The sequence below is a fragment of the Ochotona curzoniae genome, unplaced genomic scaffold (assembly GCF_017591425.1).
Source record: "Ochotona curzoniae isolate NIBS_2020 unplaced genomic scaffold, NIBS_Ocur_1.0 scaffold_4701, whole genome shotgun sequence".
Classification (NCBI taxonomy): domain Eukaryota; kingdom Metazoa; phylum Chordata; class Mammalia; order Lagomorpha; family Ochotonidae; genus Ochotona; species Ochotona curzoniae.
Window position 1 is genome coordinate 73643253 of NW_024467122.1, and position 26963 is coordinate 73670215.

Genomic DNA, 26963 nt, shown 5'->3' on the forward strand with positions numbered 1-26963 from the left:
CGCAGGTGAGGTGGGAGTGACAGCAAAGGCTTCGCCTACATAGTCACCAGCAGTTTTGTATGCAGCTCTCCAAGAAATTTTCCCTTACCCACTTGAAATGAATGAATTATTTAGTTGAAAATATAAAATCTGTCACTCCTTTTATCTCCTGTGTTCTCAAGTTGTAGTTAATAATACTTTTAGCCCTTCTTGTTACTTAAGAAAGGGCTGTCTTCAACTCATTTTAAGTTCTCATCTAATTAAACAGTTAAATAGAGATGCAAATGAATAGAAGCTCTTAGGAATATTTACAAAGTTAAGATTCATAGCATGAGCTATAATTTTGCTTCATTTTCCTGTATTTTCACTGTATTAGGTGTTTGATCTTTTAAAAACTTCTGTTATAAAAAGCTTTAAGGATCTTCAGCTACTCCAAGGCTCAAAATTTCTTCAGAAACTAGTGCCTCATAGAACGTGTGTTTCAGCCATGATCTTAGAAGTGATAAGCCATAGGTGAGTTGGTGAACCATATCCCAAGGGTTTGTGAGATTTCTGAGTTTACAAGATTTTTATTTTTTAAAGTAAAATAAGGTACCATATTATGACTCATCAGAGAAAACATGAATGTAGCTGTTGTTAAAATATCCCGTTTTTCTTTTTGTTTTTGTTTTTTGTTTGGTTGGTTGGTTTTTAGAAAACGCAGATTTACTGAGAGGAGAGAGACAGATCTTCCATCCTCTGGTTCACTCTCCAGTGGCCACAATGCCAAAGCTGAGCCAATCCAAAGCCATCAGCTTCTTCTGGGTTTCCCACGCAGTTGCAGGGTCCCAAGGCTTTGGGCCATCCTCTTCTGCTTTCCCAGCTTGTAAGCAGGGAGCTGGATTGGAAGTAGAGCAGCCGGGACACAAACCATTGCCTGTATGGGATCCTGGCATGTGCAAGGACTTATCCATTGAGCCGGTCTCAACTAATACGTTTTGTTCCTTTAAAATCAGTCAAGTAATGCTAGCAGAAAGATCCTTCAATCTCAGAGCCTGATTTCTTGGCTCCCTTGACAGCAGGAATACACTGAAAGAATGTGTGTCTTTGTTCTGTGTGTGACATCACAAATCTAATAGCCTAAATCTTTATTGACTTTTTAAATGAATAAGCTACATGAAGAGTTTGTAGACTTGAAATTTGAAGATGATGATTGGGACTGAATTATTAATGAGCAGTTTAGACGAAATCATTTAAAACCTCATGAAAATTTCGGTAAACCATTCTGGGTTTTATCTTTAATTGCGGTATAAGCATTGGCTATTGTAATAGTCTTTACTGTGTCATTCTTTCTTTGTGTCTTTATATCTTAAAGTTTCATAATGTAACTTAACTTTGAATTTATATGAATTTAGCATAGGGCAAATTTTAAATGAGATCTCATGGTTTCTGAATGTTTGATCTGCTAGCTGCATCCTTTATCTGCCCTGAATCTGGTTAGTCTTTTTCTCAAAGTTTATATTGGGTTTCCTGTATTTTGCATACCCTATCTCCAAGTTGGGCTAAAGAAATAAACACTAACCAGGGAAATTCTAGAAAGCTGTCAACTTTCCATAGTCTATAAACCACAGGACCTAGAAATGTCTGTAAATAGTATAGATTCCTGAAGACTGTGAGACATTAGCAACAAGTTGCAATAACTTGGAAAGAGTTTGAGGCTGTTGAGTTAGGGAGGTTGGAACAAGGTGCACAATATTAATGAGACCTGCATGATTCAAAGATACTGATATGTGTGTGGCCTAATCCAAGTGGGAGAAAATGAGGTAATGGACATTGTAAACGCTTCCATACCCCTCTGTGGTTTGCTGCATTCAGCTGTGTTGATGTCTTGGATATTTACTTACAGATATTTAGAGATACAAAGCACTAATGTACTAGAAAAGCATCACTGATGAGAAAGAAAAGAACTTCCAGGTTAGGCTAACTGTTTACCATATGAGCTTTTAACAGTCGGAAGAGGCAGCTCCTAAGAGACAGTCTCCTAAGGCGGACCACTGAAGCTCCTCTTCTTGCCATCCTCATTTTAAGGTTGTTGTTCTTTTTTTTTTTTTTTAAGATTTATTTATTGTTTTTATTACAAAGTCAGATATACAGAGAGGAGGAGAGACAGAGAGGAAAATCTTCCGTCCGATGATTCACTCCCCAAAGTGACCGCAACAGCCGGTGCTGCGCCAATCCAAAGCCAAGAACCAGGAACCTCTCTGGATCTCCCACGTGGGTGCAGGGTCCCAAAGTTTTGGGCCGTCCTCGACTGCTTTCTCAAGTCACAAGCAGGGGGCTGGAAGGGAAGTGGAGCTGCAGGGATTAGAACCGGCACCCATATGAGATCCCGGCCCGTTCAAGGAGAGGATTTTAGCTGCTAGGCCATGCCGCCGGGCCCTTAAGGTTATTCTTAACAAGCAAAACTTAATACATTTTCTGTTTTTTTATGTTCATTTGTTCTCAGATGTTTTTTGAATCACATGCCTTTCTCTTGAAAATGTGCCATAAATATTTATTTTGCAATAATTCTGTTATGTTTTGTGACTAGCATACTTTGAGTCTTTTCATATCTGAAATTATCTTTACTATTTAACTTCACACTTGAACAATAATTTGATCAGTTGTAAAACTTAAGTTTAAAATTGTTTCTCTATCTTGAATTTTTAAGGAAAAATCTGAGAATCTTACCTGATTTGTTGTATTGTAGATAGTCTGTTCTTTCCTTCATGAAAGCTTTTAAGATTTTGTTTTTGTTTTGATGCTGTGAAGTAAGTTTCATATGCAGTGTGTTGGTTATCCAGGTTAAATTTTGGAAGTGTATAACATGAGTATAAAGGCGAAGTTTCTTAATAAGTTTTTCTTCTTAACCTAGTTTTGTTTTCTTTTCAGTGTTCACTGCTGGGATCATGTTACTCAAGGCCTGGTGGACCTTGGTTTCATTTTAATGGATTCATATGGGCCCAAGAAGATCCTTGATGGAAAAACCACTGAAACCAGCTCGGGTCTTTCTAGAATGCCAAGCCAGCAAGCATGTAAGCTGGGAGCTCGTATCCTGTTGGAAACATTCAGGGTGAGACTTAATTTTATTTAAAAGATATTGTAAATAGATCATGATAATTTTCCTGGGAGTTCACAAATAATAAAGCTTGAATATGTGGCATCTTGGCAAAATGTAATAGGAATTGGGATGTATTGGAAGGTAACAGATGTAGCTTTTCTTTAAATAAATTGTCCTCTCTTATTTGTTTATTAATGCTTTATTTCAGAACAGTTTGAAATTTACAAGACAGAAATTGTGAGGTAGTAATGCAACAAAGAATTCCTATATACCTTTCATCCCATTTCTCCCTAATTAACATATATCAGCATCTATGTAATTTTTAGTAATATGGCTTAAATTAAAACATTCTTAGAATGCATTTTTGCTTAACATTTATATTTTCAGAACTTCAGAGAAGTTCCATTTGATTTTAGATAAATGTTTGCCTTGTCAGAGCAGCTGTAGAGCATATAAGTTGCCACTAAGTCACTGACCTCTCCAAGAAATCTCATCTGACATCTAACTGGAAAAGTAGAGAAGGTCTGACGTTAGTAAAGACTTCAGCTTTTAGATATTTTCATGGGTTTTAAATTTTAATTTTTAGAAGGAAAGTTGTGTGTTCTGTCAGAACTATGGGTACTAGCATGTAGTAGATATGTTGCAGAATTATTCCTGTTTGATGCTGAAACTCAGAGGTGGTAGTGTTTTCATGTGATCTGCTTTTGGATGTGTAGACATGGTGTTCTGCTAGAGAAGCATCTGAGCACAAGAGGGAAGAGTTGACTGTCTTTCCAGATGATTCACAGTGTGTTCTGTTTTATCTGTGAGGTCGAATCAAGTTTCACCTGTATCCAAGCCATTGCTCCCTCACAAGCTGAGGGTCACCTAGGAATATCTTGTTGATTCTCTTCTTTCTAGATTCATGAGATGGTCAGACAAGAAATTTTGGAGCAAATCTTCAACCGAGTTGTTACCAGAGCAACCTCTCCCATCAGTCATTACTTAGGTATTGGACTTCAAAAGGATAACTTCTTGGGAATGTTTTATATTTAAGTGTTACACCATGATTTGGTCCTCAAAGAGCGCTGTTTGTTTTGTTTTGTTTATGACAATAGCATAGTTTATTGTAGTAACTCTCATTGTGATGCCAGTGAAACCATAAATCTTGGATCAGGAATTTGGCCTAGCAGTTGTGACAGCACTTGGGGTAACCAAAGTTGGGATGCTTGTGTGTCATATAGGAGTGTCTGGGTTGGAATCTCAGCTCTGCTTGCTATTCCAGTTTCTTGAGATAGCAGGTGATAGCTGAAGTAGTTGGGTCCTTGGCATGCATGTGGAGTCTACTTTGTATGAATTTTACATTATTTTCCAGATTATTTCTCTTGTAGCTCCAATTTTCTTGGAAAACATTTACTATTTTGTTGGTTATTTTAATGTTGTATTAGGCAAAACCAGGGTAGTCTTTAATCTGGGACCAATTTTGTTTCGTTGCTGAAGTAATAAGTACTCAGCCTTACATGTTGAAGTATCTCCATTTCAGCTGTTGCAAATATGAACTGCTTAATATCTTTGTGACCCCTGGAAATGAATCTATCTTGTGATTCTTTGACGTCTCAAACAGTTTCCTCACCCACGTTATCACTCCAGAACTCTGCTGACAACAGATTTGTTATTGTTAAGATTTATTTGAAAGGCAAAATTACAAAGAGAAAGGTCTTCCATCCATTGGTTCATTCCCCGAATGGCCACAACACAGGGAGCTGAGCTGATCCTAAGCCAGGAGCAAGGAGCTTCTTCTGGGTCTCCCACGCAGGAACAGGGTCCCAAGGCTTTGGGATTTCCAAGGCCATTGCACCAGGCCCACTGCCTACAAATCTTTTTTTTTTTTTTAAAGATTTATTTACTGGAAAGTCAGATATACAGAGAGGAAGATCTTCCGTCCGATGATTCACTCCCCAAGTGAGCACAACGGCCGATGCTATGCCGATCTGAAGCGAGGATCCAGGAACTTCTTCCAGGTCTCCCACACGGGTGCAGGGTCCCAAGGCTTTGGGCTGTCCTTGACTGCTTTCCCAGGCGACAAGCAGGGAGCTGGATGGGAAATGGAGCTGCTGGGGTTAGAACCGGCGCCCCTATGGGATCCCGGTGTGTTCAAGGCGAGGACTTTAGCTGCTAGGCCACGCCGCCGGGCCCATGCCTACAAATTGTAAAAGTGCTCTTTCTGTACAACCTTTTTCTTTTACCAATATCCTCCCTTGTAAATTCTTCAGCTTTCCTGAATTATTAACTTTAGTATTTCCTTTACAAAGATAATTTAGGCACAATAGGATGGCTCAATGGCTAAGTCCTCATCTTGCAAGAGCCAGGATTGCCTATGGGTGTCAGTTTGTGTCCCAACTGTTCCACTTCCCATCCAGCTACCTGCTTGTGGCCCAGGAAAGCAGTGGAGGATGGCCTTGGGACTCTGCACTCACGTGGGAGACCTGGAAAAAGCTCCTGGCTCCTGGCTTCTGGCTTCATATCAACTCAGCTCCAGCTGTTTTTACCACTTGGGGAGTGGACCCGCAGATGGAAGATCTTTCTCTGTGTCTCCTCCTCTCCATAAATCTGATCTGCTTTTCCAATGGAAATAAATCCTTTTAAAAATTACTCACTTATCCACTCACTTGGAAGACAGCTCCTATCATCTTATTAACTCCCTAAATGCCTGCAGAACGGAGAACCAGGAACTCAGCTTGTCTCTCATGTGGGTAGCAGGTACCCCAGCACTTGGGCTAATGGCATAGTGTCTCAGGATGTGCATCAGCAGGGAGCTGGATCAGAAGCAGAGGAACTGCTTCTCCAAACAGTCTCTCCTGTGGGATATGCATGTCCCAGGCATCAAGCTTTAACAGCTCCCCGACATGCCTACGGGTATTTTTTAAACTCAAAGATATATTTTGCATATAGTAGGACAAATATAGTTGTATTATTTTAATTAGTGGTAAACTTTACAATAGCTATTTATAGTGATGAGTCACTGTGTTTTTCATTAAAAACAGTGTAACAGTAGGTGATGGCATTGTGGCATAGCCAGTGAAACTGCCTCCTGTGCCACCAGCATCCTATATGGGCGCCAGTTCGTGTCTCTGCTGCTGCAGCTCCATTCCTTCTTTTTTTTTTTTTTTTGGTCTTTAAGTGATTTTTTTTTTTTATTAACATTAATAGAATGGATTCTATACACTCCAAAGGTACAGTTCCAAGAAGACATCGCACTTTCCTCCCTCCCCGGCTCCTCACAGAGTCCTGTGTTCTTTCGCTCGTATATTCTTTAATAATAACGGATTGTGCTCTTTCTCTTGGCCCTTCATGTCCCTGGCTGTTTGATCCAGACTGACTTTGAAACATTAGCTTGCGTTATTTTCTTTTCTGTATCCTTCACCTCAACTCCACTAATTTCTCCACTGTCCCTTTAGCATATGTTTACTTATGTTCCGTATACATTTACTCACAATGTTCCCTTTATACTAAACTTTTCTTGCTGTTTGCACACATTTATATATGTTCTGCCTTTCAGAAACTAGTGTAGAATTCCTTCTCACTTCCTTTTGCAACTCATAGCTAACTCTTTCTACTTTGAACTTCTGTTTCAGCTCCTTCTTTACCACATGGTAGACCATAAACTATGCTTACAGTTCTTAGATGTTTGATATTACTGTGCTGGTTACATATTTAGTTCTTTAAATATGTTTTTCTTCCAGCTATTACTCTTCAAGGGAAAGGGCATCATGTTTTATGATATTTGTAGACCTGCGAGGACCCTGCTAATATACTGGCAAATATTAAAAATTTATGAATGACAGGTTTTAGTGTGGGATGTAGAGATTATACTGCTTCCCTAGGCAGTATGGTGGGCTTCTCGTTTTGTTTCAGATAGTTTAATTTCTGTGATATTCTATCACCAGAAAAAAAGCTAGCAGTGGCCTGGTTATAGTGACTGGAGAAAAACAGTAAAAGTTTCAATTGTGGTGTACCTGATATCTTTCAGAAAGGAATCAAAATATTCTGTGCTTTATTTTCCATATTCATCTTCCTTTTATTTTAAATGTCTTTAGTTATTTTAGGCCTTTTTTTTTTTCAGATCTGCTCTCAGATATCATCACATATGCACCTTTAGTTCTTCGGAGTTGTTCTTCAAAAGTCACGGAAACTTTTGACTTTTTGTCTTTTCTGCCCCTTCAGACAGTACAGGGTCTACTCAAGGCAGTGCAGGTAAGCATTCCAGGCCCTAATTCTCTTGTCCAAACTAAAGCTTAGATGTCTGCTGGAAGTCTGATGTCTTTATAGACGCGTGTCTATGAGATCCTGACCCATGAAGTCTGAAACGTCGCAGTTTTGTGTTAAAAGGGCAGAAACACTGAGCCAAACGGTTTTCTGTGTTTGCTGTGTTTTCATAGTACTGTGTTTTCTTTGACTTGTTTTCAAGTTAGTGAAGTAAGATTTAGGAAGGCATTTAAGCAGTTTCACTTTAATGTTCAAAAGTATACTGTTGTCATTATTGAGTATGGTGAATATTGAAACATAGTTCTTTATGTAAGCAAATGGTAACAGTGAGTAGAAATGAGCTACAGTTACTAAGTAGACTTGTTTACACCAAGGTTAGTAGGTAAACTTCTTTATGTACTGATTCTTTCTCTTTCAGCCGCTTCTTAAACTTAGCATGTCAATGAGAGACTCCTTGATAATTGTCCTGCGGAAAGCTATGTTTGCCAGGTATGTATGCCTTCTAATGTTGGGATTGGAAGTGACCACTGGACCTCTTGTGGTAGTCTCCTAGATTAATTCCTTGCCTTGGATTCCCTGGGATTTTATATGGGCAATGCTTTGTTTCCCGGCTGTTATAGTTCCTATGCAGCTCCCTGCTTTTGGCCTGGGAAAGTAGTAGAGGATGGCCTATGTGGGAGACCCAGAAAAAGCTCCTGGCTCCTGGCTTTGGCTCAGCTCCCTGTGTTGCGGCCAGTTGGAGAATGAATCAAAGGACAGGTGATTTTTCTTTCTGTTCTCCTCCTCTCTGCTTTTCCAATAGAGCTAAATAAATATTTAAAAAAAAAAAAAAAGTTGCCACTGCTGTCTCCCAGTACCGCCTATGATCCTGCAGCTCCCTAACCCAGCAGAGAACTTTCATTAAATTAAGTGTTGTGTTAAGGGCTCTATGTACTTCTTTTCATTTACATTTAAGAGTAATCCTTAAGGTGCAAATTACTACAGTTCCTGTTTTAGAGTAAGAATGTAAGTGACTTTCAGAACGTAGTTGATGGTGGAGCTAATCCAACCTCAGAGTTTGTGATCCCAAGTTCTCTGCTATACTACTGTTAGAATGATCTTCAGGATAAGCTTACAGCAGCAGGTTTCTTTGAAACCTGACCTGGGAACAGTTCCAGAAAGGAAATCACCGCAGTTTAGATTACACTTGGCCATCTAATTTTATTGAACATCAAAATGGTAGTCTAATGACTAATAGCCCTGATCAATTGTCAAGGGACCCGAGTTACTTTTAAAATTGGGGCCCCTGACTTCTTTTTCTTTGTTAGTTGTATATAAGTTAAAGAGAGTAATATCATATCCTAAACATGCTATGATACCTGCATGGGTGGCCGGAAGAGCAGCTAGGAAGTAGCTAGCTCTATGTTGACACCTAGAATTACAAATTTTTTTTTGGTTTTAAAGATTTTATGTATTTGAAAAGCGTGGCAACAGAAAGAATCTTCCATCTGCTGGTTCACTCCCAAGTGGCCGCATTGGCTAGAGCTGGTCAGGCCAGGTGGAAGCCAGGAGCCAGATGCTGCCCCACATGGATGCGGGGGTCCATGTACTTGGACCATCTTCCATTGCTTTCCCAGGTGCATTAGCAGGGAATTTGGTCAGAAGTGGAGCAGAAGGACTGAAACCAGTACTCATACGAGATTATGTCATTGCAGGTGGCTAGTATCATGCTGTAATACAGACCCCAAATTCCCTGCTTTTTGTTACTCCTCACTGAAAGGCATAGCTAATAGACCAAGATTGTATTTATTTTTAAAGATTTATGTGTTTTTATTAGAAAGGCAAATCACATTTCTGAGAGGAGAGACAGAATGATCTTCCATCCGCTGGTCCACCCTCCCCCCAACACTCTCCAGTAGCAGCAATAACTGGAGTTTAGCTGATCCAAAGGTAGAAGCCAGGAGCTTCTTCTGGGGCTCCCACACGAGTGTAGGGTCGCAAGGCTTTGGGATGTCCTCAACGGCTTTCCCAGGCCACAAGCAAGGAGCTGGATGGGAAGTGGAGTGGCTGGGACACAAACTGGCACACATATGGAATCCTGGCTTTTGCAAGGCAAGGATTTAGCCATTGAGCCATCACACGGGGTCCAAGATTGTATGTTGTAGGGTCTGTGACATGAGTTAATCATTGAACTCAGCCAGTGAATATATCACTGTGTGGAGATGAAACACATGAAGTGAAGCTCTCCTTTGGATACAACCAAAAGCAGGTCTTTCCTTTACCCTTCATTGCTGTACAGCCTCTCAGAACTGAATCTCATAGCTCAGACAGATTTGAAAACTGGATAGAAGAAACTACGTACAGAATCATAAGGTTAAGTGGGGTGATAAACTTCAGCAGAATTCATGTACTGCTACTTCCCTTGAACTTCTGGTGTCCTACTTGAGCATATAAGTTCAAAGTTTTATTCTTCATTCTGTACATATTTCTTTAGGGTAGAAATAACTTCTTTTTTTGGTATATTGTTTTGAAATTAGTACCATTTGATAACGTCTCTGTGTATTCCTGAGGTAGCCAGCTTGATGCCCGAAAATCTGCAGTTGCTGGGTTTTTGCTGCTCCTGAAGAACTTTAAGGTTTTAGGCAGCTTGTCATCCTCCCAGTGCAGTCAGGCCATCGGTGCCAGTCAGGTAAGAATCTTCATGCTGACCTGGAGTGAGAGTGTTGATGAAGCAGTGATGCACATGTTCCTTTACAGATAATAATCCTGAAACAGTACTGTGTGGTCCAGACTGTGCTGTCCACAATCAGCTACTAGCTTCAGTGTTCCTACTGAAAAGTTACTAGTTCAAATTGAGTTGTGTTGCATGTGTAAAAGTCAGACCAGATCTTGATTCATTGTGAAGTTAAAAAGTATAAAATACCTTATTAATTTGTGATATTTGTTGCATGTTGAGATAAGATTCAGGATGTGTTGAGTATTACAGTATTAGAATTGTCTTCACCTGTTTTGTTGCTTAATTGTGACTACTAGAAAGTTTTAAGTTACATGTGTAATTTATATTGGTTCCTGTTGTATTTCTGTTGGACAGCACTGAGCTTCAGCCAGTTTCCCTTGTGGGAGGCAGGGGACTAAGCATTTGGACCATTTGCTGCCTTCCCAGACAGTTAGCAGGGAGATAGATTGGAAGTAGAGCAGAATTCTTGATCCAAAATTGCTAATTTTATTACATAAATCAAGCACTGTCAATCCTTTGTAATTTCTGTTCCTAAACAGAAGACTGCCTATAGAATTGGGCTTAGCTCCTTTTAGCTGTTGGAGAAGCTGTTTAAGGAAGTAGTAGACCTTTCCGGTAAAGTCATGTGTAGTGGAATGAAGTCATCGGTGTGCCTTCCTACGCAGCTGACAGCATCAAGGAAACCTTAGGGATCGGCGAGGTGATTGATGGTACTAAATACTCTATCCCAGACAAGAGGAAGCGTACCACTGCACGGTGATGATTATAATATTGGCCTGAGTTCTTGGCTTTAACATACGGAGAAAGCTGAATCTGAACTTTTGGGTTTTTTGCCCAAAATGGAGGCTCGTTTTATTCTTTAATGGAAGCTACTTCTGTAAGTTAGTTACAAACTGGCCTCTGTTTTGTTTTTCAGGTTTCTGTGGATGTTCACAGTCGTTATAATTCTGTTGCCAATGAAACATTTTGCCTTGAGATTATAGATAGTTTGAGGAGATGCCTTGGCCAGCAGGCTGATGTCCGACTCATGCTTTATGAAGTAAGTAAGCTAAACAGTGTAGTCATTTCCAATTAATATACCTGTTTATGATCGTGTTTTTTTCTCTGATTGTAACAATACAATAAGTAATAACCGTTGTTTGAAGTAGTTAGGACTAGTAGATCATGATATTGAGTCAAACTGTTTAAATCAAAAATTGTAGAAATTGTAAATAATAGCTGATATCCCTTAGACATTTTATTTTGAAATTTTAAAATGTACTGTTCATCTTTTCATTTAAGACAAAGCCTGGCATATACTTCTGAATATGTTTCGTAGAAGATGTGAAGAGTGTTAGAGATGTTTCTCCAGGGAACAGTTGATGATAATTTGATTTGATATCTTTGGATAGCACTATCAGGAGCAAAGAGTTGTTCTCAGCCTGTAACAGGCACTGGACTTTTAGGCTGATTGTAGAATATACAGATTGTGAAAAACAAAATTTAATGTTATTATCACTCACCACTTATATATAGTAACTTTACAAATTACAATCAGAAGTTGTATATACATGTCATTGGTGTATGTCAATCAGTTTGCATTAACTGTTCTTTGACAAGATGATATTAATGTCAGAGTACATTTTGGAATTGCAGTGACTTCACTGTTTTGGAATTTTTTTCTGTTGCCTACAATTTTTCACTGAGTTGTTTGAATGTTTGACTATGCTGCCATATCAACGGTTAGAACATTTTAAGGTCTCTTGACGAGCATTTAGTTCATAATCACGAAGGATTGTTCAGTTTCTCTTTTGTGTTAGCATCTCCCAGAAACATCATAGGAAGCTACGGGAACTTGCTTACCTGACAGATTGCTGCTATCTCTACATCTGCTGTAAATAGTGCAAGAATGGCTTTTCCTTTGTTCCCAGGAACAAAGATAGTTTTTCTCAGTGTCTCTCTGTTCTAGCAGAGATCCTATCCAGAGCATAAGGCAAGAAGAAAACACAGACTTATTGCTGTTGTTAGAGATTTATGGATTTTTATTTATTTCTTCATTTTTATTGGAAAGACAGATTTACATAGAGGAAGAAATATAGAGAGGAAGATCTTCCATTTGTTGGTTTACTCCTCAGTTGACCACAGTGACCAGAGCTGAGCTGATTCGAAACCAGCAGTCAGGAGCTTCTTGTGTCTTGCATGTGGGTGCAGGGTCCTAAGGCTTTGGGCCTTTTCGCCCTGCTTTCCCTGGCTGTAAGCAGGGAGTTAAATGGGCAGTGGAGAAGCTGGGAGAGGAACCAATCCCCATATGGGATCCAATGCTTGTTAAGCAAGGATTCAACCACTCACATATCGTGCCGGGCCCAATATTTATTTGCTGTTGTCGGAAAGGAAAACATAAATAGAAAAGGAGAGAGAGGGAGAAATATCTAAATATCTTTTCCCATTGGTTCATTTTCCAAATGAACTGTAATGGTCAGAGCTGAGCTGATTAGGATTCAGGAGCTTCTTCCGGATTTCTCACAGGAGTGCAGGGCCCAAAAGCTGTGGAACAGCTGGGACAGGAGCTAGCACCCATACAGGATGCTGGCACTTGCAGGGAAAGCATTAGCCGGTGGACCCATTGTGCCAACCCCAGGACACACAGATTTAAAGGAAGACGTCAAGGTGTCTTGAGTCTTAATACTCTAGACTGTATCAAGAGACTACCAAAAAAGTGGGTTAACACAGTTATGGGGCATGATGTCAACAATCATGCAAAAACCAATTATAATTCTATATACTGGTATTGAGAAATTAGAAACACATATGTGAAATAGGTAAAAAGTAAAATACTTAAGGCTAACCTTGATAAAGTATATGTAGGAGTGGGTACACCGAAAACCTCGGAATGCTCTTGGAGAAGTTAAAAACTAAGTAAATGAGGAGATATGTCATGTTTGCAGGTTGGGGTACACAGTATAAATATTTTAAATTTCAAATAGATCCATAGATTCAGTGTAAGCCTAGCTGAAACCCAGAAGGCTTTTTTGTAAAAATTAGAAAATTGATCCTAAAATTTATATGGAATGTAAAGGACTTGGAAAAATCAAACGAGTTGAAATGACGTAGGTTGATCAGTGGAGTTTTGAGAACGGTCATTAATTGTTGCAATAGGACAAAATATTGTCCTTTGAACAATAGGGACTAAAACAATTAAGCTTTATATTCAGGGTCCCCAAGATTACTCATGGATTAAACATTTAATTAGAAGGACTCGCAAAACTCATGACTTAACTGTACTACAATTTTTTTAAAGGTTTTTTTTTTTTTTTAAATTAGAAAGTGATTTACAGAGACAGAATGAGAGACGGCAAGATCCATCCAACCACTGATTCTCTCCGTAAGCAGCCACAATGGCTAGAGCTGAGCCAGTCCGAAGCAGGAATCCAGGAGCTTCTTAGGTCTCTGATGAGGCTGCACAGTCCCAAGGCTTTGAGCCGTCCTCGACTGCTTTCCCAGGCCACAAACAGGGAGCTGGATGGGAAGTGGGACCGCCAGATTAGAACCAATCCCCATATGGGATCCCAGCACGTTCAAGGCGAGGACTTCAGCTACTAGGCGACTGCACCAGGCCCTAAGCTATACTGTATTTAAAGGTTACAAAACAAAATCCTCAATGTACGGTCTGAAGGAAAGCAGGTACTTGCTTTCAAGAGTTCTTTGGAAATGGAATTTGTGATAACACTTGCTAAGTGTTGTCTAGCAGGGAAACTTGTTAGAAGCTTGGTGGTAAGTGTTTTACTGGGGCTAGTTATAAAGTATATGCCAAGATTCCATGCTCCCAAGGAAGGGAAATATCCGTGTATTCTGTTAAACCACTCTGTATGTTTGCACAGCAAGCCACCTTGATCTTTTAGGGAAATTATTTATTTAGGGGTCTGCTTATAATCCAAATTTCCAACCACCAGCTTTTTGGGGGGGAGGGGGAGTAAGATATACATAGAGGAGGAGAGACAGAGAGGATTATCTTCCATCTGTTGACACCTCCCAAGTGACTGCAATGGTCAGTGCTGTGCCGATCTGAAGCCAGGAGCCAGGAACTTCTTCCAGGTCTCCCACACGGGTGCAGGTCCCAATGCGTTGGGCCGTCCTCAACTGCTTTCCCAGGCCACAAGCAGGGAGCTGGATGGGAAGTGGAGCTGCCGGGATTAGAACCGGCGTCCATATGGGATCCTGGCACATTCAAGGCGAGGACTTCAGCCACTAGGCCACAGCTCCGGGCATCAAGGATAATAATTCTGAAATGCTTGTATATTTATTTTTTACAAACTAAATACAAATAAAATACCAATATCTCAACAGGTTTAGGTCTACTGACTCATTTCAAAATAATCTTTTTGTTTCACTTTGTTTAGATGACTTACATAAGAGTTAACACAGGAAGTCTAAACCTGCCCATCTCCGTTAAGGCCATTATGCAAAGCTGGCCCTTAAAAGCTGGCCACTGGGCCCAGCACAGTGGCCTAGTAGCTAAAGTTCTCACCTTTAATGCACCAGGATCCCGTATGGGCACCAGTATCAATCCCGGCAGGCCCTGCTTCCCATCCAGCTAAATAAAAAATAAATAAATCAACAAATAAATATAAAAGTTATGATCCTTTTAGACATAAATGATTTTTTATTTTTCAGTGCATTTTTTTTCTTTTAAAGTATCTTGTTATTTTTGTATATAGAGAATCCATTTTCTGCTACTATTTTAGAAATATCCCCTTATATTTTTTGTTTGTTAAGATTTATTTGTCTAAAAGGCAGGGTTACAGGAAGAGCGGGAGACAGCTCTTTCATCCTCTGGTTGACTCTGAGATAACTAAAACAGTCAGCACTGGGCCAAAGCCTGGCGCTGCACGCTGATCTAGGTGGGTGCCGCCGGCACTTGGGCCATCCTGTGCTGCTTTCCCAGGCCAAAAGCAGGGAGCTGCATCAGAAGTGGGGCAACCTGGGCACCAGCCAGCACTCATATGGGATGCCAGGCAATGGCTTTGTCCAGTACTCAAAAATACTAGCCCCTACTTCTATGATTTCGTTTATGTTTAGTTATAATTTGTGGTTTGATGTCATGTAAACATCTAACTTTAACCAATTCCAGCACTACCTTTTAATATACTGTGCTTGTTTCTCCTACAAATAAAGTTCTTGTGACAAGACAGCTTATTTTTTTATTGTCATTATACAAGTATAATACATTTCAGTACCCATTAAAGCTAATCTTTTGTTTCTTTAGACGTTTTTCCTGTCAGTTCTCATTTAGTTCTTCCTACAGGTGAAGTACATAACTTGTTTTCCATTTTCTGAAAGGGAAATTCTCTTCACGATGTTGATCTGAGCAGTTTTAAACTAAGACTGAGAAATTTTGAATAGAGAAAAATAATTGTGATCATTCAAAGTAGAGTGTTTAGGGCCTTGCAGCAATTTGGGAGTACAAAGTGGGAAGAATGACCTAAAAGGGAATACTGCTAATGTGAGAGGAAAGGGTAGAAGCCTAGAACATCCCTGCATGGAAAGGGACAAAGTACTCCACAGAAAGTGGTCCTCTGCTTAACAGTTGTGATGAGTGGACCTGGCACAGTAGCCTAGTGGCTAATGTCCTCGCCTTGCATGCACTGGGATCCCATATGGGCACCGATTCTCATCTGGTGGCCTTGCTTCCCATCCAGCTCCCTGCTTGTGGCCTGGGAAAGCAGTCGAGGACGGCCCAAAGCCTTGGGACTGTGCAGCCGCATGGGAGACCCAGAAGAGGGTTCTGGCTTCTGGCTTTAGATTGGTTCAGCTCCATCTGCCGTAGCCACTTGAGTCAATCAGCAGTCAGGAGATCTTCGTCTCTGTCTCTCCTTCTGTCTGTGTGTCTGACTTTCCAATAAAAATACATAATTCTTTTAAAAAAATTGTGACAGTTTTTGTTGGTTAATCTGGCTCTAAGTGATATGAGATCTCTGTTTAGCTTAGGCAGAGTCTGAACTTTTCCAGTTGTGTTTTGCTGTAGCAAATGTGATATCCTTTTTTATCTAACTGAAATTGAGGTAAAAAAGATACTATGTTAAAGTTATGAATGTCCAAATTTTGTAATTTTCTCTGTTAGAGTTTATTTCTTTATTTTTGTTTCCCTTTAGGGATTCTATGATGTTCTTCGAAGGAATTCAAAGCTGGCTAGTTCAATCATGCAGACTCTGCTCTCACAGGTAAAGTAGAACGAGACATTGAGAGGCAGTCGATGCCTTCCAGATCTTTCAATATAAAATAATTCCCAACTAGTACATTGGTATGCAGTGAACATACTGGGATATATCAGGCTGCTCTGGGTTGTTGGTCTCCACTTTTCTACCTGATACATTGTCACAAAACAGTCTGTATCTGACATCAGAAGATATTTTGTTTTACTTACTTGAAAGGGAGAGTTACCCAGAGAGAGGGAGAGAGACAGAAAAATATCTTCCCTCTGGTGGTTCACTCTTCACGTGGCTCAACAGGCCCTTCCTTTGCTGCTTTCCCAGGCGCATTGGCAGAGGCTTAATCAGAAGTGGGCCAGCCAGGACTCACTCGAACCAGTGCTCCTATGTTATGCTGGCATTTTAGTCGGCTGCTTAGCATCCTGAGCTACAATCCAAGCTCCCAGAAGGATTTTCTTTTCTTTTCTTTTTTCTCTTAAGGTAGCTTATTTTTCTTGCACAGTCGGAGCTACAGGGAGAGGGACAGACATCTTCACCCACTAGTTCATTCTCCACATAGCTGCAACTGCCAGAGCTGGGTGGTCCAAAGTTTGGAGCCAGGAGATTCCTCCGAGTCTCCGCATTGGTCAAAGCCTCATGTCCTCCTCTGCTGCTTTCCCAGGTCATAAGCAGGGAGCTGGATCAGAAGTGGAGCAGCCTAACTAAGCTGCAGTTCCCATTGGTGTGCATGAGGGCCAAGTGTGGGCAGCAGGGATGGGCTGAATTGCAGCATTCATGGATTTGTTTATATCATGGGGCCTGGGACAGAACTGACCAGGTGAGTACAACCACCAGAACTTGTGTGTGCACACGCTCACATGCCCACATGCTGCTGAAGGAACCAGGCTGTGGATTTTTTAAAAATCAGAATTGGTAATAGGTGAGGATGCAGCCTATATTAGGCTCCGAGCTATATTGAAAATGTTGGTTGCCTTTGCAAGTTTAGGAATTTGTACAAGAGAATAGGATAGCAGTGGAAGAGGAAAGGTTATCATCATTATTAATGTGCCTGTAGTAAGGGCAGAGGCTATTGGGAGCCACAGCAGTACTTACTACATTTACCACATTGCTCTTGGGAAAGTCTGAGAATTAGACAGAAGGCATCATAGCTTTGACCATTTAGAAAACAGGAAGTATTCATGAATTATGACTTTTTCCCCCTTGTTATACACAGTTAAAACAGTTTTATGAGCCAAAACCTGATCTGCTTCCTCCTCTGAAGTTAGAAGCTTGCATTCTGACCCAAGGAGATCAAATCTGTCTGCAAGAACCATTGGTGAGACTCGCTCCTTATGTAGCACTCGTTTTTGCTGTTTTGATGATGGACTTGATGTTCAACAGGAGCTCGTTCTCCCATGAAACTCCTCCTAGTTCTTCTAATGAAGTTTTACTGTTACATCTTCTCTGCTTCTTTCTGACCCATCTGCAAGAAAGGTATCTCCATGATAGCACTGCACTTTATCAAGGCATGCTTTCCTGAAGGAGCAATGGTAGAGGTTTCTGAGTATGTACAGTAAATACATATGCATTAGAACAAGAGGGGCTGTCACCATGGAGCACATATACCCAGAATTTCTGCTTAATTAGTCAGGAAGAAGGCTGTGACTTAGGCTGATTTGGAATTGACCCTCGCTGAAATGCAGGTTTCATGTGTTCTTTCTCATCCTTCTAGCCTCAGCAACACAGGGAAGAGAGGAGAAAATGAGCTCCCCATACCAAATGGCTTACAACTCATAGTAGGAAAAAGTCTAGACTGGTTTTATTAGTCACATCCTGCTTTCACTTGTGCATCTTGTGTGAATTGAGATGTCCTCGTGTGAATTGAGATGTCCTCAGCTGCAGTCCAAGAAGCTGCATTTGTCTCCCAAGGATTCGCTGTCACAGCACATAGAATAGGTTTTGGGATTCCAAGGAACTGTAGAGAGCATTTCACTTCACAGGCTGGCTACAAGGAGTATTTATATCGGAGATCACATGTGATGGTGCATTTGCTTTGGGAAAGGTTCAGAGAGAAGAAGTGCTTCTGTTAGTTCAGTACTTCACTGGGTTTTTTCCAGTTTTACACTTCATTTAGGTTTAATTTGTGATGCAATTAAGTAACTCTCTTTGGGCTTATGGATAGGCGTTGTTTGCTGATTTTGAACAGCTTCACTGTTCAAGCATTTAATTTACTTGTTTTCTCCTACAGGATCATCTGCTGTGTTACATTCAGCATTGTTTGGCCTGGTATAAGAGCAGAGTGATGCCCACACAGCAGGGAGATGAGGAGGAAGAAGAAGGATTCTACCAAGATTTAGATGATATGTTGGAATCTATTACTAATAGAATGATTAAAAGTGAGCTAGAAGACTTTGAACTGGTAATTACTAAATCCTCAGTTACATTGAATAAATGGAGGTTTTTCGTAGCTTATTCATTTTTATCTCATGTCATTTAGGATAAATCGGCAGATTTTTCTCAGAACAATGATACTGGCATCAAAAATAATATCTGTGCATCTCTTGTGATGGGAGTTTGTGAGGTTCTAATAGAATATAATTTCTCCATAAGTAACTTCAGGTAAGATGTCATTTCTCCACTTGATACTTAATGAATACTCTCATTTTATTCATCTTATTGCAGTGTGCTGACACTCAACAGACCACAGGCTATGGCCCTATGCATTGATGCATAGATATCTGTGTCAGGAAGTACTGTGCACAAGCCAGTCAGATTTGTGAATGTTGTCCTTCTAGCAGGCTTCCATTTAATCAAAATTCCCCAAATGTTGAATTAAAGAACTCTTGTTCTAATAGAGAAACTTTAATTAATAAAATTTGGTGTAAATGATGGAGAAGCCAAAAAATAAGCCAGTGATTTGGGAATACTGTGTTACGGTAGGTCCCCTAACTTTTAATGTTACATCTAACATTTCTTAAAGAATTCTGATTTTCATTACAGTTAGTAAAAGTGAGCCCCAGTGTTCTGATGCTTGTCATTGATGCACTCTTTCCTTTTTCACAGTAAGAATAAGTTTGAGGATGTTCTGAGCTTATTTATGTGTTACAAGAAACTGGCTGATATCCTCAGTGAAAAAGCTGGTAAAGGCAGAACTAAAATGGCCCACAAAACGAATGATAGTTTATTGTCCATGAAATTTGTGTCAGATCTTCTCACTGCTCTTTTCAGGTAAGGTTCCTCTTCAGTACTTAAAGGTGACAACTGAGTGAAGAATGCCTGCCTAGATCCTCTAGTTCAGATACACAGTTCTTACAGTACAAAGTTACAAAGTTATAATTTGAAATTATAGGAATGAAAGGTAAACAGTCCTGGTTAGGTAGTGTAAAGATTTACCTTAGATTATTAAAGGAAACATCAGAAACTGTAGACTAATGAGCAGAAAGATATGGAAGAATTTCAACAGGAAAATCTGCTGAAGTAGCTTCAACACAGTAACAAAAGGGGGGAAAACGTTTTTGTAAAACCAAAGGAGGGTGACTAGTGTTGTGTGGCAGATAAAGCCACTGCCTTCAGTGCTCATGAGGGCACTTGTTCAAGTCCCAGCTGTTCCACTTTCCATTCGGTTCCCTGCTAATGGGAAGAAGACAGTGCTTGGACCGCTGCCACTCATGTGGGAAACCCAGATGGAGTTCCTGACATTGGCCTGGCCTTGTAGCCATTTGGGAAGTGAACCAGTGGATAAAAGACCTCAGAGTCTCTCCCATTCTCTCTGTAGTTCTGCTGTTAAAATGAATACATCTTTAAAAAAAAATAAAAATACTAAATTGGCAGTTAAATTTTATCCAGGTAAAGGGTCTGGGCAGGGGGTTAAGTCAAGTAACACTGAAAGGATGATTCTAAAAGGGCAGAGTGTGCAGAAGGTGCCATTCAGAGCTTCGTGGACGCTGCTGTTATGAAGGATCCCTTAGAAAGCCTCATCTCAGATCCCAAGACCAGCGGGAATTTTTGTGTCTTCTAGGGATAATACCCCAAGCCATGAAGAAAGCCTGTCTGTCCTCAGGGCCAGTACAGAGTTTATGCGCTATGCCGTGAGCGTAGCTCTGCAGAAGTTGCAGCAGCTAAAGGAAACAGGGCATGTGAGTGGCCCTGATGGCCACAACCCAGACAAGATCTTCCAGAACCTCTGTGACATAACACGGTAAGACACTCCCATCCTCAGAAACTGTGCTACCTGCCATGTATTCTCAGGAGCGAGCATAAAGACAGTATCAGATTAGCCATGCCTTAAAAGTTAGTGATGTGTACCAGCTAGTCCTCTTTTGATGTGCACTTAGTCAAATGGGAATTGTTACATTATAATGCAGGGTATTGCAATGATTCATTAAGTAGACACAGTTCTAACTGAATGTAGCTGATAACAGATTTAAAGTGCTTCAAGCAAAACAGAATCAAAGTAGGAAGTGGACAACTCCTTAATTATTATAATCAGAAATTTAAAAATTATAACTTTGTATGTAAAAGTACAAGAAATGTATAGTAGTTGATTCTAAATCTCAAGCTCCCATTTAAGCATCTTCATTAAGAAAGTAGAATAAGGGGCCAACTCGGTTTTGTAGCCTAGTGGCTAAAGTTCTCACCTTAGAGGTGCTGAGGTACAATATGGGTGCAGTTAGAATAAGAGCACATTAAAAGGAAAGTGAGCAGAGGAAATAATAAAGGCAAAAGCAGAGTCACAGAAAATGAGAACAGGAGAGGCCACCACCATGTGGCACAGTGGGTTAAATCAATGCCTGCAACAGCAGCATCTCATGTCAGAGTGCCAGTTTACATCCAGGCTGCTTTGCTTCAAGTCCAGCTTTCTGCTAATGTGCCTGGGAAGGCAGTGGAAGATGATCCAAGTGCTTGGGTCCCTGTCACCCAAGGGAAAGCCAGGACGGAGTTCCTAGCTCTCAGCTTCAACCTGAGCAGGGCCTGGCTCTTGGGGACATTTCAGGTATGAACCAGAAGGTAAAACATGTCTCTCGCACGCTGTCACTCGGCCTTTCAAACGGATGGATGGATAAAGTAGACCTTTATTTTAAAAATTACCAAGTTAATTCAATGCTAAGAAAAAAAAAAAGAATTTTGTTAAATGCTTGAAACAAGTGAACATCTATATGTTTATAAAAAATAAGCCTGAAATTAATCATGGACTTAAATATAGAGCCAATGTGATAAAACTAAAAGAAAACGTAAGAGAAAATCTTACAGTGTTGTTTTGGGCTAAGATTTCTTAAGGTGCAACGGAATCACAATTCACAAAATTACATTAAAAATTTGAATTCTGTTTTTAAGAAATCGTTCTTACTTGAAAGGGCCAGCTACAAATTAGAATATACTGTCAAAATGTCTGATGAAAGTTTAGTAATCAGACTATGTATAACACCAACTGATTAAGAAAATAGCTAAATTTAAAGTTTGGTAAAATATTTGAACAGATACTTATTTAAAGAAGCTGTATAGATGTATCAGGTTGCCACACAAAAAGATGATCAACATATTTAGTCATTGGGTAAAAACATATTAAAAGCATAATCAGTGGCACGCATTTTGTACAGCAGTTAGGATACTGTTTAGGGTCTCTGAGTGTGTGCCTTCAGGCGTCAGTTCTGCTTCCAATTCCAACTTCCTGCTAATGCAGGAAGCAGTAGATGATGGATGTGTTGCAAAGTAATTAGAAAAACTGTCAGTGTCACGTGCTAAGCACCCATAGAGTGTCCCTGCCACTAAGGCAGGCATCGACTCAGAAAAGATTAAAGCAGCAGCGCATGCAACGACTTGCTCACAAATGTTCATAGTATTATTCGTAATGGCAGACTAGGAATACCCCAATGTCCATGAGCTCATGGATGAGCAGCTGGCGGTGAGTGGGCAGCCTGGGGAAATCTACACACTGGAACACTGCTCAGCAAGAAAATGATAAGCTGCTATGTGCAGCATGATGCATGAATCTTAAACTTGGTAGGCTTTGAAAGATACATTTTGACCATACCGCTTTTGGATGACATTTTCTAATCAGCAAAACTAGGCATAGGAAGCTGATCAGTGGTTGCTTGGAAATAGATCAACAAGCATAGGGAACTTTTGGGATAATGGAAATACCTTAATTATGGGCAAATGACCAACTTGTGTGAGGTTGTTGGTTGGTTTTTTAATTCCTGGGCCAGGTGTGGCATCCCAGCAGCTCAAGTCCTCACCTTGCACACGCCAGGATCCCATATGGGCACAAGTTCAAATCCCGGTGGCCCTACCTCCCATCTAGCTCCCTGCTTGTGGCCTGGGAAAGCAGTCGAGGACTGCCCAAGGACTTGGGACCCTGCATCTGTGTGGGAGACCCAGAAGAAGCTCCTAGCTCCTGGCTTTAGATTGTGCAGCTCCAGCCATTGCAATCACTTGGGGAGTGGAATCAATGGATGGAAGATCTTCCTTTCTGTCTCTCCCCCTCTCTATAGATCCGACTTTGCAGTACAAATAAATCTTTTAAAAAATTTTAAAAATAAAATCACAGAGGCAGCATTGTAGCACAGGAGATTAAGTTGTTACCGGTGACACTGGCATCCCATCTCTGAGTGGGTATTCAGGTTGGGTTACTGTGTTTCTGATCTTGCTTCTTGCCGATGCTCCTGGGAAGGCAGCAGAAAATAGTTCACGTGTTTGGTGGGAGACTCCAATGGAGTTCCTCACTCGTCTTCTGCCTGGGCCAAAAGTAGCTGTTGGGCCATTTGGGGAATGAACCAGAAGATGAGAGATTCTTTCCTTCCCCCCTTCCATCTTCTTTTACTCTGTCTTTCAACAATAAACAGATCTGTGAGGATAAATCAGGTCACTTCTCTTCAGGGTCCTGCTGTGGAGATACACTTCAGTCCCTACTTCAGTGGAAGAGTCAGTAAAGAAAGAAAAAGGAAAAAGCATCTCGCTGTTGTGCTTAGAGGGCTTGCAGAAGATAGTCAGTGCTGTGCAGCAGTTCTATCAACACAAGATTCCCCAGTTTTTCAAGGCTCTGGGTGAGTATCACCAATAAATGGGCTTGATCTGGGCTTATCTTTTGTAACCAAATACCGTGATTCGGTGAAACTGCCAGACACCACTAGAGAGTAGCCCTCATGTTGCTAAGGAGTGACATCTAGTGCATTCACAACTGGCACTGACAGGATTGCATGTAACTACAGTGACTGGACCGTAGACTGTGGTGTTAAAAAATTACATTTAAATTTGCCTCCCAGACTTTATTTAGCTATCCAGAATTGTAGCTTAACTGTTGAAAGAGCAAAAAAAACAGAACAAAGCCTGAACTCCTATCAAAGAAGAACTCTCTTCTCTTCCTAGATGGCACAGATGAGGAAGCAGACGGAGACGTCAGTATCACTCAAAGAACGGCATTCCAGATCCGACAGTTCCAGGTGAGAAGCCTATGGTGTGCTGCCAGCAGGGACAGCGGACGAGAATGGACAGGACAGCACTGCTAGCATGAAAGACAAATGCATTTAAAGTGGTTCTAGGGAGGAGGAATCACTGAGTTGACTTAAAGAGACCTCCAAGTGCCTTTCAAGACACAGAAAATATGCTGTTGAGTACATGATATGATTTGGCTTTGTCAGATTGCTTAAAATCTTCTATGGAGGTTTGGCCTGTGGTCCAGCGGCTTAGTGACATCCTGATCCCATATTGGGGCATGCCAGATTGAGTCCCAGCTGCTCCACTTACAGTCCAGATCCCTGTTAGTACACCTGAGAAGCAGCAGAGGATGATGGTCCAGCTGAGTTTGTACCCCTACATTGGAGACACAGATGGAGTTTCTGGATCCTGGTCTCAGCGAGCTGCTGCCCGAGCAGGGTGCCATTTGGAGAGTGAACCAGTTGCTGGAAGACATTCTGTCTTTCTCTACTCATCCTCTTTTTCTTGCTCTCCCTCCCTGTCCCCTTCTCTTTTTTTCTCTCTCTCCTTTCACTCTGTTTTTCAAATAAATAAAGAATATTTTAGATAATGAAGAGTAAAGCATATTTTTCCCCTAACAGGAACAATAGATGGTCCTGTTCTCATGGAGCTTATACTGCTGCTGGAAGAGACTGACCAGTATTGGTGGATTGTCATGCTAACCTTATGTCAGTGGACAGGACCCAGCGAGTTAGAAATCCCTAGGAACTGCACAGTTCCTTCCTTAGCATGCATCTGGCTAATGGTTGGAGGAGAAAAATTCTATGGTTTTGTTCCAAGATTTTAAGTTTAAAAGAATTCTCAAGTTTATGGTTGAAAACAAGAAACTACTGTTCAGTCCGGATTTATTTTTGTGTTTTACTCCAAATTTTGATAGCTTTGAATTTTCTACCTTAGTCTTCAAAATTTCTGCTTAAGTATCTCTTCTAATGAGAAACATTTCTGCTGATATTTGAATGGTTTGTTTTCTCAGAGATCCTTATTGAATTTGCTTAGCAGCCAAGAGGAAGATTTTAATAGCAAAGAAGCCGTTCTATTAGTGACTGTCCTGTCCAGCTTGTCCAAGCTGCTGGAGCCCTCCTCTACTCAGGTATTAGTACCTTGTTCAGAACCATTTAGCATCCTTTGGATAGCAAGCATTATTGTATTATAATATGTTTAATTATGTGGCTGTGTTACTATAAGATGAATCTTCTTGCCTAGTGTTTCTACCATAACATACTTTATGCAACCAACTGTACAGGGCAAACAGTTTCTCAAGGGAAAGTAACACTAAAGAAAAAAATGTTATGTTTTTCTCTGATATTTCCAATTTTTTTTAACCAGTCTTCTTTCTGACTCTTGGTGGTTTTCCTTTTATTTATTTATTTAGAATTATTTATTCTTAATTAATTTTTAGCAGATTCATTTTGATTTGCAGATGAGAGTATAGTAAGAAGGTAGCTGACATTCAGCAGTTGACTCGCAGCAGAGTTACCTGATATTGAGTTTAGAGGCGGGTGGGAATCTGTAAGAGCCGATTGAGTCAGGTGTATGTGTGGTGGTGCGACCGGCGGCTGCTGTGGATGTCTGGATCCCATATTGGAGTCCCTGACTTAAGACCTGTCCCTGCTTCCGATGGATCTTTCTCCTGTCCTATATCCTACAAAGCAGGAAGAAAGTCCTTTATGCTGCTAACATCATCCCTTCTCTAAATAATTTACTCTTATTTTAGCATCACTCTCTTGTCCTGCTACTTCTGCTGCAGGGAGGAGTGAGAAAGAAACAGAATTTGAGGGTGGGGATATTTTAATGTACTTCTTGCTCCCTATTCATGTCCTTTAACTTGAGGTATGAAAACCAGAAATTATCAAAAAGTTTATAGTAAGTAGTCTTCCCCCACCTATGTGTTCCCATCTGTTCAGTTCTTTCCTCTAGATAATTACATATTTCTGCTTTCTTACATATTCTTCCTGAGTTTCTTTATTCTTGCAGAAGCAAACATGAACATCAGTTCTTACTCCCTGCCCTGCCCTTCATACAAAACTTTGTTCTGCATCCTCCTTATCTGGTGCTGTATTCTGCAGATCTTTTAATACCAGTTTATGTATTTCTAAGTTAGCCTCTTCACTAAGGTTTTTCTTCCCCAGTGAGTCAAAATTGAATTCTTACTAGTCATTTGCACATAGTTATCACTGCATTTTACTTCCTTATTTGCTTGAAAGCCTCTCCCAGATTGTGAGTTGTTGCGTTTGGTCATTCAAGATTCTTCTTGTCCCAGGACGAAGTCTTCTTCACCTGAGAAAATTCTGTCTGAGAATGGACATTGTGGTGCGGGAGGTTAAGCCACCTCTTGGGATGCCCATGTTCCGTATCTGAGTGCTTGGAATCGAATTCTGCTTCAGCTTCCAATCCCACTTTCTAATGCTTTCTCCTGGGAAACAGCAGATACTGACACAGGTGCTGCAGTCCTTGCTGCCCACGTAGGAGTCCCAGGTGGAGTCCCTGACTTCAGCCTGGCCCAACCCTAACCTGTAAGCTTTTGGGGAATGAATCAACAGATAAGACAAAATCATTTTTTTTCCCCTCTTCTATTTTCCCTCACCCTCTTCTAAGCTCCCTTGAGTGCTTGATTCCTGAAGTTGATTCTGTTCATATGCCAGGATTCTCTTGCCACATCTGCTAGTTAAAGATCTTTAAAGAGGTCTCAATCTAGCGGGGGGCATGGGAAAGAGGAGATTCAGCCCAGAACCTTAGGAGTGCAGTGGGGTAAACAGGAAGCTGGAGCATGAGACTCAGACCCAGACTGCTGAAATGAAGGCATAGACAGAAGAATAGAACTGTGCTGTTTTGTGAGGGTAATAGCAGAGATTTTCATAATGAACTTATTTTTAATGTTAATCTCAGTAGATCATCTCTTTAACTCTAGCCCTATGTTTTGGCAGTTGACTTTCTTATAAAAGGTCTAAGAGTGTTCTTTTGACAACACCTGTCTTTGGCAAGTTCTTTAATACCTGAATGATCTCTCTAGTTTATGCAGATGTTATCATGGACATCTAAGATTTGCAAGGAAAACAGCCAAGGTAAGTTTCCTAAAGGCTAAATATAAATTCGTATACTAAATATAATTTAGAAAGGAAAACTTGCTCTGCATTATACATTCACCAGAGTAACCAAAAATTTTAAAAATGCATAAAACCAATACCAAATGCTGGCAAAAATATGGGCCAACTCCACTAGCAGTTGGACCTCTCATTCACTGCTGGTGGAGTTGTAGCTGTTTGGCACAAACTAATTAGGAAATTTAAGTATATGCCTGTTACCCAGC

At 40.6% G+C, this 26963-nt stretch overlaps 1 protein-coding gene across 3 annotated transcripts in view; it reads left to right on the forward strand.

The window, feature by feature from the left end:
* The window catches only part of LOC121148471 (Fanconi anemia group I protein-like), a 57817-nt gene that overhangs the window by 20328 nt on the left and 10526 nt on the right, over positions 1–26963 (forward strand). For 2 of the 3 annotated variants that reach the window (XM_040968537.1, XM_040968536.1), the window contains exons 11-27: positions 356–492; positions 2890–3070; positions 3959–4046; positions 7161–7291; positions 7722–7792; positions 9857–9971; positions 10936–11058; positions 16148–16216; positions 17418–17519; positions 18432–18602; positions 18681–18802; positions 19247–19411; positions 20202–20381; positions 23060–23226; positions 23549–23622; positions 24630–24746; positions 26667–26718. In XM_040968537.1, the coding sequence (XP_040824471.1) occupies positions 356–492; positions 2890–3070; positions 3959–4046; positions 7161–7291; positions 7722–7792; positions 9857–9971; positions 10936–11058; positions 16148–16216; positions 17418–17519; positions 18432–18602; positions 18681–18802; positions 19247–19411; positions 20202–20381; positions 23060–23226; positions 23549–23622; positions 24630–24746; positions 26667–26718 (2065 nt within the window). The remainder of the gene's footprint in view (positions 1–355; positions 493–2889; positions 3071–3958; positions 4047–7160; positions 7292–7721; positions 7793–9856; positions 9972–10935; positions 11059–16147; positions 16217–17417; positions 17520–18431; positions 18603–18680; positions 18803–19246; positions 19412–20201; positions 20382–23059; positions 23227–23548; positions 23623–24629; positions 24747–26666; positions 26719–26963) is intronic. The other variant, XM_040968538.1, reaches the window with a different exon arrangement.